Source organism: Leptodactylus fuscus, chromosome 2 (assembly GCF_031893055.1).
Source record: "Leptodactylus fuscus isolate aLepFus1 chromosome 2, aLepFus1.hap2, whole genome shotgun sequence".
NCBI lineage: Eukaryota > Metazoa > Chordata > Amphibia > Anura > Leptodactylidae > Leptodactylus > Leptodactylus fuscus.
Window position 1 is genome coordinate 71,509,655 of NC_134266.1, and position 14,220 is coordinate 71,523,874.

The following is a 14,220-nucleotide window of genomic DNA, read 5'->3' on the forward strand; positions in this document are numbered from 1 at the left end:
TTTATGCTTTCTAGGTTTTTCTTTTAAAACAAAGTTATAAAATACATAAAAATAAAGCCATATATACCACCAATTTATTTTGAAAAACCTGAACAAAAAAATGTTATAACTTTCAAAACTGCTATGTACTAAAAAAAAAAAAAAAAAAAAAAAAAATCTGCTCATGAACCAGGGAAAACATTATCTGGTTAAAGAGATCAGACAGTCACTTTGTGAGTTCAACCCTCCTGAAATGAGTTGAATGGAAGATCTCTTAAAAAGTAGTAAAAATATTGCCCAAATCCAAATATCAATTAATAAAGTAAGATACGCAAGAATTAATATGAAGACCTTTGCAAAATTGAATTTCATAGTATTTCTGACTGTATAAAAAAGCTGGTACAATATGAAAGCCCTATTTATGCCACAAAAACTAAAAAAAAAAATAAAAAAATAAAAAATCTCTCTCTATAAAGTATTGTTTTGAAAAGAAGATCTTTTGCCATGTACATGAAGACATCAATGGCCCTGGTCACTGTAAGGAGAATAATGTACCAAAAGGTAAGGTAAGGAGATACAATATCATAATAAAAACCTATATGAACTGCGCTGCTTTCCAGACTCGCTAACTTGAATCGAAGGACAGGAAAAATGATCCACTGAAATGCACAGCAGCCGAGCATTGAAAAGGCAACACTGCCCTCGGTTGAGGCCCGAATCTGTAGCCAAGTTCTTTGTTCGGCAACTGTTGGGTCACTGTCAGGTCAATGGGTCAATCTAGTTCAACCCAGGCTTAAAGTTAACTAGTCAAACAAGACCACCAACGTTTTTTGAATTAATCTTTCTTTTTTTCTGGAAAGGGGTAATTTTGTTCAGAACTGTTTTATCAGAAAGAAGCTTTTCACTGCTAACAATGTACTTGTTCTCTTTCTTCGAACATGCACAGTTCCTATTAGAGTCTAATAGGACACTGGATACCGGCTATTATTTCATACTGTTAATGAGTTCCTTGCAAGTACAGGAGAAGCTAATGTTCCAGCTCTACACTCACTGCAGCCCGGGAACAAAAACCAGGGGAACTATATTTTAAGTTCTACACTCTATGTACTATAGTGAGCTTCAGAGCTTTTTCTCAAGAATAGGGGAAAAATTGGTATTATCTTACAGTCACCCAATCCTAGGTCACCCTTAGAGGAAGATATTACTTTTTATCTTTGTAATGCATTTGGTGCCTTGTAGATGTACAGTTGACACTAGTGGAGAATGGCTAAAAGAAATGTTCCAAATTTCTGGCTTAATGGGGTTATTTAAGAATTAATATTGATGGTTTAATGGAGTTGGTACTTAACCACTTCTGGACCGCCCATAGACTATAAACGTCCGGATAGTGGTTGCCTAGTTCTGACAGGACGTACCGGTACATCCAATCAGAACACAGCAGCTGCACAGAGATCTCTTTTGACCTTATGGGGACACAATCTGAAGAAAATAAAATAAATAAAATATAATAAAAAAGTTAAAAAAATGAAAATAAAATAAAAAAATAAATAAAATAATATGCTAATAAAACGCCGTTATTAAAGGTTATAGCCCCACCCCTGACAACACCATACAAAATAAAAATTACCGTAATAGAGAGGTAAAAGTATTTTATAAAGTTTTTCAGTAGCACTTTGTGTTATTAAATTAAAAAGAAAAGAAAAAAAAAAGGGAAAACCAGACACAATTTCCCTCCTATTGTGTTTATATTTTCCCAGATATAAAAAAAATTAAAACACATTCGAAAATAAAAACAACATAAAAATAAAGCCCTATGTGTCCCCGAAAAAAGACGCAAAAATTAGTTGAATGAGACTTGTGTATGTATGTATGAGAAAAATGTTACAGCCCTCAAAACCACACATACAAAAAAGCCTGAAAATGTATCTGGTCCTGGACCTCAAATTGGCCCAGTACTGAAGTGGTTAAAGGGGTTTTCCTGGCAAAAAAAAAGTTTTATGAAAAAATATCTGTTACTGCTACTAATAGGATAATAAACGCACCTATATACCTTTTAGCATGGTTTGGGTGATTTCTGGGTGTCTCTGGGGGCTGCTGGTATCTGTTTTTGTTTACATGTTCCTGCTTCCTGCTCTCTACCTTCCTCACTAACCCTCTCACCTTTCTCCCCCTCTTTCCAAACTCCCCCCTTTTTCCTCTCTCCCCTCCCTGTCTCTCTAACTATCCCACCCTTTCCTACTCACTCAGCCGAACCCCTGACACATAGTATATACTTACCCCCTCCATGCTTCTGGCGAGACGGCCCCTCATGCTCCTCCTCAGTAGTGGCAATGAGTCGAAACATCTCTACTGCGCATGTGTGGAAGCGCAGTTTAGGTGAATTACAGGCAGCGGTGGCACACACAGTGAAGAAGAGCATGCACTGCACTGGAAGAAGCCATGGATGGTATATATGAGTGGAGTCTATGGGGGGGGGAAGGGGGAGTAGTAGTGAAGATCTGGAAATAAGGAAAAAGATCTTCACCAGATAATCAGAATATGTCCCTGGGGCGGTCACATATTTGATAATCAATGTTATTTAGAAAGTAGGGGGGGAGGGTGTTTACAGTAGTGTAGGGATTTTAGGTTATCCCGGACAACCCCTTTAAGCAAATCCCCAATAATGGAATTGCTGGTTAAGCAGTTTCCAAATACACTGCAGGAACTAGGTGATCAAATATAGTAAGTAGATCAAGCTATCAATAATCCTATACTGGTCTGGATGGTAGTGTCTAAGGCTACCTCTGAGGACTTCACCAGTGCATACAGAAAGGCAAGTAGGACTCTACAAGAAGGGACCCAGGGTACCACACTGACGCTAGTGTAAGAAAATAGGTGCACATGTAGACCAAACTAGACCAGCAAACCTACAGCAGAGTGAAACCTACAAGCCAGGTCAAAACTGGGAGAGCACAGGAGTATCCAAATCAGTAGAAGAAGAATAACAGTGTCCAAGCCAGGGTCAAATCCAGGAGTTCACAGATGAAGCCAAGTCAGTAAGGAAACAAATAACTGGAAAAGCAAGACAAAATCAGTAACCAGGGAATCAGTTCTGAGAACACAAACATAACTAAAATCAATAGCAGTCACCTGAACAGCCTCTATGCAGAGTATAAATACCCTGCCTCAGCTCATGGTAGGACAATGAGGCAACAATCTGTTTGGCTTATTGTCTTAGAACTTTGATTGGTTACAGGCCAAGCCAGTTTCACTTAAAGGCATAGCAAACGTAAAGCGGCAGCTGTGAGCAATGCTGCACTGAAAAGGATAGCAGTATGATTACATGAGATCAGTAGAGGTCTGACACCCAGCACGCTCTCTGATCCAAAACTAAATGTATTTAGCCTGGAGAATAGAAGCCTCTGGGCAGCAGAAAATGCAGTTTCGTCATAATGTTCAGAAACATTAAGTTACTGTGTGAACTGAAAATTATGGAACATGCTCCCCCAGGATTTGGTATTGCCCTGCTTGTGAACCTCAATATACAGGGTTACTCGTATTAGTGTAGACTGTTAATCCAGGGATCTGTCCACTTGCCAGAAGGGGTCAGAAAGGAATTTTTCCCACTTTATAGATCTCTGTCATTAAAGTCTTTTTTGCCGTCCTTTGGATAAACATTTGTTTATAAGATTAAAACACGTAAAGCTGATGGACTTTCGGTAATTTTTCTCCCCACTATGTACGATAACTAGGATTAGGATTCTCTGTGTATTCTCATCACTGCAACACTGGTCACTGCTGTTGCTTTAAGTTGTAATGGCAACATGTGAAGCTTTCACGGACTCTGATCAGTTCTGAGGGATATTTAAAGTTTGTTCAATATTTCCTATGTGCCGGCTATTAATTAATTGTGACTAATTAATAATTCTTGTGCTTTGCTTGCTTACTGGATATACGCCTGCTTTCTGATTTTGGCTTTGACTGTTAACTCTCAGATTGACCTGAGCTTAGACACTTAATCCTATGTTTCTGCTCTATGTTTGACCTACCTTGTGAATTGTTTGCTGTAGTTCCAGGCTTGCGTTTTGGTTTATAGTGCATCTATTTATTACTCTAGTTTCTGGGCCGATAATCTAGGCCCCAGATCTTGCCAAGTTCATCTAGCATTATGGTGGAGTTGTCTGGGCAACCTTAGACTATCTCTCAGCACAGTGTGAGGATTAGGTAGCTTGTCGATGTGACTGGTATAGACAGCCTGCTCAGATCAAAAGTAAAATCTAAGCAACATGTATTTGTAATTGTTAGGCCGGGTTCACACGGAGTATTCTAGCTCGTCATTTGGTACGTAGACGCCGCAGGAGGATTTGCGGGCCGTATACGCTCCCATTGTTTTCAATGGGAGCCAGTACCGTACACGCGGCGCTATTTTGCGGCCGCCGCAAAATCACGGCTGTAAAATAGCGCCGCGTGTACGGTACCGGCTCCCATTGAAAACAATGGGAGCGTATACGGCCCGCAAATCCTCCTGCGGCGTCTACGTACCAAATGACGAGCCAGAATACTCCGTGTGAACCCAGCCTTAGTCCACCCTCAACAGATGGAATTAACAGTTTTAGACCAAAATTTTCTAAAGTTTTGTTTTTTTAACTAAACCGAATTTTATGTGATTCATCTCACACTTAATTGGCCATCTCCACATGTAACAGGAAGCAAAGGAGGGAGTTACATGGTCTCTGTAACCTAGACAGGCTGCTATCATCACTTGACAGCCTCTTATCCAATCAGCATATAAGGATACTGGGCAGGAAGAATAGCTATTTTGTGATACTATTAGCTTAGGGAAATTTGTCTCATCACTGCATGATCCAAAGCAATTTATTCTAATACGTGCTATTTTTTTTTTTTAACGCAGTGTCAGATTGCTATATAGTAAAAACTGCCACCCTCACTGTCCAGGACACCCTTCCATGGCTAAATTTCATCTTCTTAAGTATTTTTTTAAATAATGTTTTTTGTTAACTGATTGTTTTTTTGTTAAGCTTACTCACTCAGTTTCTAATATTCACTGACCCGGTCATTATTTCAGTGCTAAATCTTATCTTTGTTAGGTGTTTTTTGTTAATAAATACAGAAACCCTACCATTATCACTGCAAAATCCAAAATGACTCTCAAGCAGTGAGTTCTAGTCTAATATTCCCTGGCAAGGTTAACCTTTCCGTGCCAAATTTATTTCCTAATTTTTTTGAAATATAAGATAATATAAATTATAAAAAAAAATAAAAAAAAATTCAGTGTCAGATTTGGAGGACAGGGAAAACACTTGTTCTACTGTCATGCCATCCACGATTGTAAGTAATAACAATAAAATGTGGGTGGAAACAGCAGCACTACTTCTGGTCTTGGTGGCGCTTTATTCCTGAGTCACAGGAAGGTACTACATCAAATAGTGATTCTGCGAATGCAACTTTTGAGTAAGGTTTCTTGTGTGTTCCTTCTCCTCTAATGTTGCAACATGTAATTTCTGGACTGTTAACTATGTCTTCTTCATCTTCACTGACACAGATTACAGATCACAGATGAGTTGGTTGAGAACAGTTATGGTGGTGTTGGAGGTGGTGGCTTGCTGATGGTGGGGGTAGCAGAGGCAAGGGGTGTGGTACTGGTAGTCATGCTGGTAATATAACTAGAGAGAAATACAGAAGTGGAAATTATGAGGGTGTGCAAGAATACCATGGCTATGATAAGCCAGGAAAAAAGTGGGAAAGACTATGACATTGCTGAGGATGATTCTTTAAGGGATAGGACCTGGCATCTTGGTTAGGGTGACATCAGAGGAAGAAGGCAGTGGAAGTTGTTATAGTGGTGGATTTCACTGCATTTCTTGAACTGATAGCATATGCCTAACCTCAATGAAGGATATCTAGCAGCTATTATTTCTCTAGGAGAGCTGTCCCTGCTTTACATTACCATGTATTGGAGAATGTGGGTCTTTCTTTGGAAATGTTGGTGTGGGGAAATGTGCATACAACTGTTGACAGGTGGAGCAGCAACTATGAACAAGGACAATACATGACTTTTACAGCCCACTAGGTTGTTGTTCTGAGCCATAATGCCCACAGTCTAGGAGAGTAACAAGGAAATATGCCAGTACCATCTCGCTTGTGCTGGCCCAGGTCCAACATCAGGCGGAGCCCACCTGTCCTTACTGGACCATTTCCCACCGCCAACTTTAGCAAGCCATTGCTTCCACTCCCCCTCCCTTGTTTCATGGGTGTAAGGTGAACTGCTGCCATGCTCTTTTACAGCTAATGATGCTGAATCTATGAAGTCACACAGCAGAGGAGCTGGTCTGCTGTATCCATCAGCAAGTATCCAGTTGGGTAACTGACCAACAACTACAACTGAGAAGTGTTTTCACCGACAATGGCACAAATAATGAAGGCTGTACAACACTTGGGTAGACTAACACATTGTCCTTGCATGGTGCATGTGCTAAATTTGGTGGTACATTTCTTTATTAATGTATGTAGTGGCTTTATGTGCATTCATGTGGCTAAAAACACCCTGAAGGACTTCCAGTGACAAAACAAATCTGCCCTTGCATGGCCTCATCTGCGATGTTGCAATTTGCAGGAATTCCCCAGTCCACCTCACTTAGTCAGCGTTCCATCACCTCTGCACAGCTACAAGTAGCAGGAGGAAAAGCATCAGCACTCAGTACAATATCTGGAACAAGATGAACCAGAATTTTTTTTGCCTTACAGCACCAACCAGAAACACAGCCCAGAGTGCTACTATATTCCAGCAGATAACTTTGATACCAATTCCGCAACCATAGTGTAAGGAGCTTGCCTAGATTTCCATAGGTTTTATGGCATAGGTTTTTATTTGTCTGGCCTCAAGTATAATAGCTAAAAGGGTACTCAGTGCTGTGAGTGGCATTGTAACACCTAGACAAACCAAAATGACCACCACAAGTGTGGAAAAAAATATTTTAATGAAAATGAACCCAACTTCTGAGATTCACCCATATCTGTTGCTCTGTACAATGGGATCGTATGGAATCGTTAGGTCATCATGGCCATGTCATGGACACCTCTGAAAGTAACATCTCCAAGGAGAACATGAGGATTGGGTCATTTAAATTCAATATGCTTGATCCAAGACTATACATGGGTGTAGCTATAGGGGGGTCCTGAACACAGAGGGGCCACCAAAGGTCTCTGTGCCACAAAAAATATACCATTATTCTAAATAGCCCAAAGTAACTAGGACTTATCACTGATGCATTGGGGTCCAGTAGCTTCAAGTCACACAACATCTATGTGTCATTCTGAAAAGCCATTTACATAGCTCATATGCAAAAATTATCTTATTTCTTCTGTATGCTGCTCTTTCAATACAGTCTTTTAGAAATAGCTGCTTTCTTGTGCACCGCTGAGACTCCCCTCCCCCTCCTACAGGATAGCGGGAGGTGTGGGGGGGATCTTGTACCAATTTTCAACTCACGAGTGTTGGAGGGTATGTCATCATGCGATAAAAAATGTGTGCACGGATAACCTGTCATAAGCACACAAAGACAAATAATAATAATAATTATCATGGTAATAGTATATTATCTGGCAGCATTTGCTTAGCTTTCCTTTGAAGATTCAGTCACATCTGAACACATATGCATTAAGCTTTAACCAGCATGGAGTCATCAATGCTCCAGAAAATGAATCATATACCATCCACTTTGTGAATAATTCAGTGGCAGGAAAATAACACGCACACACACACACCGACCCAATGCATTATATTAATTTATATTTTCACATAATGAGCCCCGTCAGAGAGATCTCGCATTGACTACTGCTGGAACATCTGACTTCTTATCACAGGATTTTATAAAAAAAAAAAAAATCAAGCACAAAGATCAATATCATGAATGTTTAGAAAAACTTATAGGATTGCCACGTAGCTTTAAAACATTTGCGATTCCTGGTGTAAGATTTCAACATGAACAGCTATGAAGCCCAAGTCCTCCTGCACACGACCATAATGGATTTACAGTCCACAAATACTGATCATGTCCACATTGCATCAGTAAGTCATCCCAGATCCTGTAGGATTCCCTAAACTGTTCTGCACCACAAATGCAGTCAAAAGTGGGACTTGGTTCAGTATTTACGGTCCTTGAATATGGCATGGAAACATGGCCGCGACAATTGTGGTCATGTGTCTGGGCCAATAGTGACCATACTTTTATCCACAATTGTACTATGGTCGTGTGCATGAGGATCAAAGTTTTGATGGGGTTGTTATTGTCCACAGCACCTGGGAAGGTTTTACAGTCATTTTAGTTGTGCAATATGTGGAACCCTCCAGCATTTTCCACATTCCAGTAGTTCAGTAAAAAGGAACAATCCAAGATTTTAGAGTCCTAAGAATACACTATCTCTGAAGCAGTCATAGAAACATGTTAGAAGAAAATATCAGTGGGGTCTGGATGCCAGGACCCTTGTCCGTTACTACAATGAAGGGAGTGTAGAACTTTTCCTAGTCAGAAGAATGCTATTGGGCTATTATACTGTATCTCTGACAAGGTTCATATCCAGTCCAGACCTCTATTAATACTATCTCCTGACGCGTCTAATGTACACACTCCTTACATTGATGGAGGAGTGACGTTATCCCCACAATCTGGTCTCACAGCCTCTCACTTAAACCAAATCAGTTCTCTCTGCGCTGTGCTGATGACGTCCAAAGAGACAGAAACTGTGCTGCTGTAGCTGAGAAACTGATTTGGTTATAACCTCGCATCATGCAGCAAAGGCTTCTGGGAAGTCGGGCATGTTGTTCAGGGTTGCTTGCTATAGAGGGCAGCATAACAGAGGCACTGTCTCCCTGTTTACATCTTGGGAGACAGATTTGCATATTCTTCCCATACATTGATGGACTAACATATCTTCTGTATTGTTGGTCCTGGGATTTTTTTGGTCAAGAGTTTTCTCCCTAGAGAAGTAAAGCACAGAAAAATTTGCTTTGATCCCTCCCCATTCTGTTTGTTTAGCTACCTGTGACATAAACCACATCAAAAATGTCTGGCAGGTCTCATAATATGTCGCATAATATGTCGTTGAATCAGTAAAAATCCAACTACTGGAACCTTTCACCTATGTATCACAATAGCTTTTCTAGAATATAGGGAATTGTCCTTTAGGGGGATTGTACAAGATCAGACAAAAATGTAGACAGGGGGGTTTGGGCTTGAGAAGAAATAAAAACACCCATTATTTACCTGGTAAATCCCCTGCCATTCTAGTCGCATCATTCCAATCTTGACGCTGGGTAAACACTAGCGTTCGGCAGTCCGTTCTCAGGATTTCGTCTTCTGTATGCAGAAGATGGAAACCTGTCATGCCAAGTCTGGCTGTGAGCGCCGGTGAGCATTTTATGCTCTCTACAGCAAAACCATTTTTTTAAAACCAGACACAGAGTACTGCATGTCCGACTCTGTGTCCGTTTAAAAAAAAAAACGGTTTCGCCGCGGAGAGCATAAAACGCTCACCGGTGCTCACGGCCAGATGCCTTTCAAACCCATTCAAATGAATGGATTTGAAAGAGTCCTGCAGCTTTCCATCTCCTGCTCTGTTTTGTGCAAGAAACAGAAACCCGCAAAACGGACTCCTGGGCGCAGATGTGAACGAGCCCTGACTTGGTTGTGGCAATGACATCATGTCTACAATATTGAGAGGACTGGAGATGCAGTGCTGATAGTGCAAAGGTTTTGCAAGGTACATAATAGTTATTTAGTTTTTAAGGACATAAAACTCACCTTTTCCCAGCCAACTTGGCTAGATATTGTCCAATCTCAGACAATCCCTTTAAGAGTAATAGAAATAAACATCCTAGAATAGTGAATACCATAATGCTGTGCCATTGTGTTTACCCACGGACTTTGGACTGGACTCAAATCTTAATGTTTCTGTCTATCATTCTTTTACCATATACTGTGATCTTTTGACGTTCGCGGGTCCGACCTTCGCGGAAGGGCTATACCACAGGTTTTAATATTATTATTAATAGGAGGATACTCCGTTGTTTTTTTGAACACCACGGGTTTTCCCGCGGCCGCTCATCAATATCATCAGAAAAGTTTTGTGTATCTTCTTCAATGGTGAGTACCCATATCATTTCATATACTGTACTGTACCGTACGTAGACTATTTTGGATATGAACAGTATTGCAGGACATCCCCTAACATGAGATTAAATGCCGCATCTCCACTTTGCGGAAATTTGACTTTGGCAGGTGGCCTTGGAATGTATCCCCCGCGAAAGTCAAGGGACCACTGTAGTGTAATACTACACCTACAGCATATTTTTCTTACTACAGCAATACGATTCAATGTGTAGTTAAAGTACATACACATATCAATGATATTCTAGGTTGAAGCTTTCACAGTCGCTGGTGAGGCTCAGCTAGGACATAATTGACTCCTTTTCTGCTTATTTTATTGTTATATACCTTATTCAGGAGACAAATTTTCAGGGAAGTCTACGACCCCCACCCTGGACATATTCAATTTCTACCATTGTATTATAGTGATAAACAACATACTTTTTTTAATGTTGCTATGTATGTCATTTTTGTCATGTATGTCATAAGGCATCTGGCACAATGGGGGCAGGCCTTCAGCCCTGGGAGTACTGCTATTCCTGCTGAAGTAGGATCGGTGATGTCATAGCCCAGGGTGGTGTAGGCTGGAGATGGTAGGGTTTTGAGTGGCAAGATCAGTGCTCCAGAGAGCAGAAGGTCTATCCAAGTAAACCAACTATTTAATTTACATTATTTAGCTTACTTATATAGCGCCATCATATTCTACATCTCTTTACAGACACTGTCAATCACAGTCTCATATAAAGAGCTCACAATCTACTTCCTTATAAGAAAGTCTTTGGAGACCTCAAAGCTATACATTACAAGTCATACATTAAAAGGGATTGTTGTTTACTAGAGATGAGCGAGTAGTTAAATACTCGATATTCGTTTCGAGTAGCCCCTCAATATTCGACTACTCGAATCGAATATCGAATCCTATTATACTCTATGGGGGGGAAAATGCTCGTTTCAGGGGTAGGCAACATTCGATTAAATTGAATTTAGCAAGTCCACGAGTGAGGGTCGGGCTGGATTCTCCGAGAAGTCTCCGTACAGCATCCCCGTGGCGTCTTCTGGCTCTGAATTCACTCTGCCAGGCATCGGGCCTGGGCAGAGCCGACTGCACATACCCGCACTACAAGAAAATGGCCGCTTACAGTCAAAGCGGCCATTTTCTTGTAGCGCGGGCATGCGCAGTCGGCTCTGCCCAGGCCCGATGCCTGGCAGAGTAAATTCAGAGCCAGAAGACGCTGTGGGGAGCTGCGCGGAGAAGACTTCTAAAGGTAGGAGAAGAACCAGCGTTGATTGGCTGACTGTATAGCATTCGGCCATTCAACGCTAGTTCTGCATCAAATTTTTCCATTCGAATAGCGAGTGGTACTCGATCGAGTACGAGTATTTAAAAAACCGTAGTATTCGATCGAATACCTACTCGATCGAATACTACTCGCTCATCTCTATTGTTTACCACTTTAATGTGCTGGTGGTAACAGCTGAATAATGCTTGGGGGAGGTGGTAGACGTCCTTTAAGATAAATCTAAGTATGTGAAAAACTTTTATGAATGACTAGAGTGAGTGCATAAGTATAGTCATCGTGAATTGTCTGGTGAGGTCCAAGTAGAAAAATATTGAGGAATTGTGTCCTAAACAAGAGATACCCTTTTCCTTACAACTGCGTTTGTGCGGTATATAGCCTAAAGTTCAGTTTTACAGGAAGACAACGTGGACATTAGAGCTGCCTGTCACACATTAGACGTATGCAGCCACCCTAGATGCATTGGTCTGTTTGCTCTTTGAACTCCCGTCTCAATCATTCAATGATAAATACACTTTTGTGCGGAATTGTCAAAACAGTCTGGACAATAATCGCTTGAGATGGGAAAGACGCTGAGTTCCAGTGAGTTAGTCAAGCGTTCAATGGTAGCCCAGCAACAACACCATTGCATTCTCAATGATAGGCAAACAAGTGTGTTCAGAGATTACTTTTCCATTCTGTTATCAAGACAGGCACACATTTTGGAGATAAGGCACTCTTCTACTGAGGCCTTTTCCTCGCAATAATGTCAGACCTCACAGTCTTTTGAGAAGACAATAGCCTGTAACTTCTAGCAGTTCCTTATGCACTGGCCTTTGAGGAAGCCACTTTAATTAAGTACGCTGTTAATTTTAATGAAGTGCAAATATTTTAAAAATTATAAAGCTGTTTAAATATTATTTTATATGTCAATTCTTCTGAAAATCTATATGTATTTCAAGTAAGTGTCTCCTATCAGTGTCATGTCAGCGTCTTTTCTAAGCAATAATTTGCCTTATCTTTTGTGGATATTTGCAATATTCACATTTCATCTCTCAGGCTTTTGCCAGACTGAGTTAATAGGTGAATAACATAAAGGCATAAAAGGGTTTTCTGAAAATGCACTAATGACTTTTCCTTAGGAGAGGTCATAAATTATCAGACTGGCAGGGGTTTGGGCTTTAAAGAAACACAGTGCTATACATTTTGTAGGAGTCCTGCTTGGTATTACAGATTAGCCCCATTCACTTGAATGGGACTGAGCTACAAACAGACCGTCTTACAAATTAACATGATGTCACTGGCCTGTACAACAAAAGCAGCACTTACCTGAGTGCCATTGCAATTTCAAAAAGCTGATCTGTAGGGGGGGCTTTACAATGTTACATATTGTCATGAATTGTAATAGTCTATAGAACATTATACATTAGAACCATAAAACATATGCCTATTGAGGCTGGTGTTTGGCAGTCCTCAATAGGCATATCGTGATATGCTCATAGACTGCAATACAGTGGTATTACAGTTTATGAGACAAATAACCTAAAGATCACAGGTTCACAACGTATCACAGAAGATATTATAGATACAATACAGGCCCCATATTTAAAAATTCATCCTCACTAACAAAATTGCAAATCTAGATCCACAATTCAATTTTCCAGTCTGGTATAAACAAGAATGATGAACTGGATGATACGGGTACCAATATTTCAGTAAATGATGATATCGCTCACTTTCTTGGCCTTAAGAAAAATTTTTTAGAAAAAGGCATTTTATAACCCCCAGTTCAAAATCTGAATTTGGCGACATATGAAATAACCATGAACTTGTTTGGCTGACAACTATCTCCACAGATCCCTTGGAACATCGACATATTGTCTGTGTGTGTATATATTCTGAATGGGGAAGCGGGGAGGAGGCCACAGCCAGATACTTCAAGTCATGACTTATCCCGAAAACAAAATAATCAGGTACATTGTAATCCGACATACCCGATTCTTCTCTCCCAAATGCCTCCCATCTGAGAAGAGTCGGAGATCTCCAATAGACGTTACATGTTCAGCTGGTCCTGACAAAATTAGTGTGTTCTGCTAACATCCATCTAATGTGTACAGCTACCTAACATCCATTTACTTTTCATTTGTTTGGCTGTCTCTACAGTCTCGGCATAAGACATGAAAACAGGATCGGTAACTGGATGGAAATGGAGGGATTGTGGCGCTATTGTAAGAGTGTTCCGTTCACTCTCACAGTCTCCTTCTAATAAAGTGTCCACAGCATGGTGTAACTTTATCTACATTGCACAGACCCCTCAATACCATAACCAATTATGATCAGTCTATGACTATGCTGTTGCACCTTCTTAGAAAATGTACTGTGGGAAATGAAATTTGTAAGTAAAAAAGTAAAAAAAAAAAAAATTAAGTTGATGTTCCCAGTGCATCGGGGAGCACTAGCACACCCCACATTGTATTAGATTGTGTACGCTCCCTTGTGGACCTTGAAGATGTGGAGGAATAACGCTGGATACTTGCATCGGCAGGTGGGATTTTTGAAGGACAGCTACTGTGTGTGAAATGTCACATTTACCTTAGGAATTAGTTTGAGTCAATGCTCAATGAAGACGCATATAAATGCTACTAACCTGTTTAGAAGGGGAAACAGAGATACGGCCAGATATACACAAGGATACCACTTCAAAGGTTTAATTTCTTCCGCCATTATAATCTGAAAAAACAGATATTGCATGAGACAATTTTATCCGCTCAGTGAGGCTCAGTCAGCGCTTCAAAGTGCAATGGTATGGAATGCTGCAA

General features: G+C 40.4%; 1 protein-coding gene across 1 annotated transcript in view; it reads right to left on the reverse strand.

Moving 5' to 3' along the window:
* LOC142194690 (uncharacterized) overlaps positions 1-14,220 on the reverse strand; it is a 352,778-nt gene that overhangs the window by 29,146 nt on the left and 309,412 nt on the right. Inside the window, exon 11 of the mRNA XM_075263977.1 lies at positions 14,049-14,131. Coding sequence (XP_075120078.1) covers positions 14,049-14,131 — 83 coding nt within the window. The remainder of the gene's footprint in view (positions 1-14,048; positions 14,132-14,220) is intronic.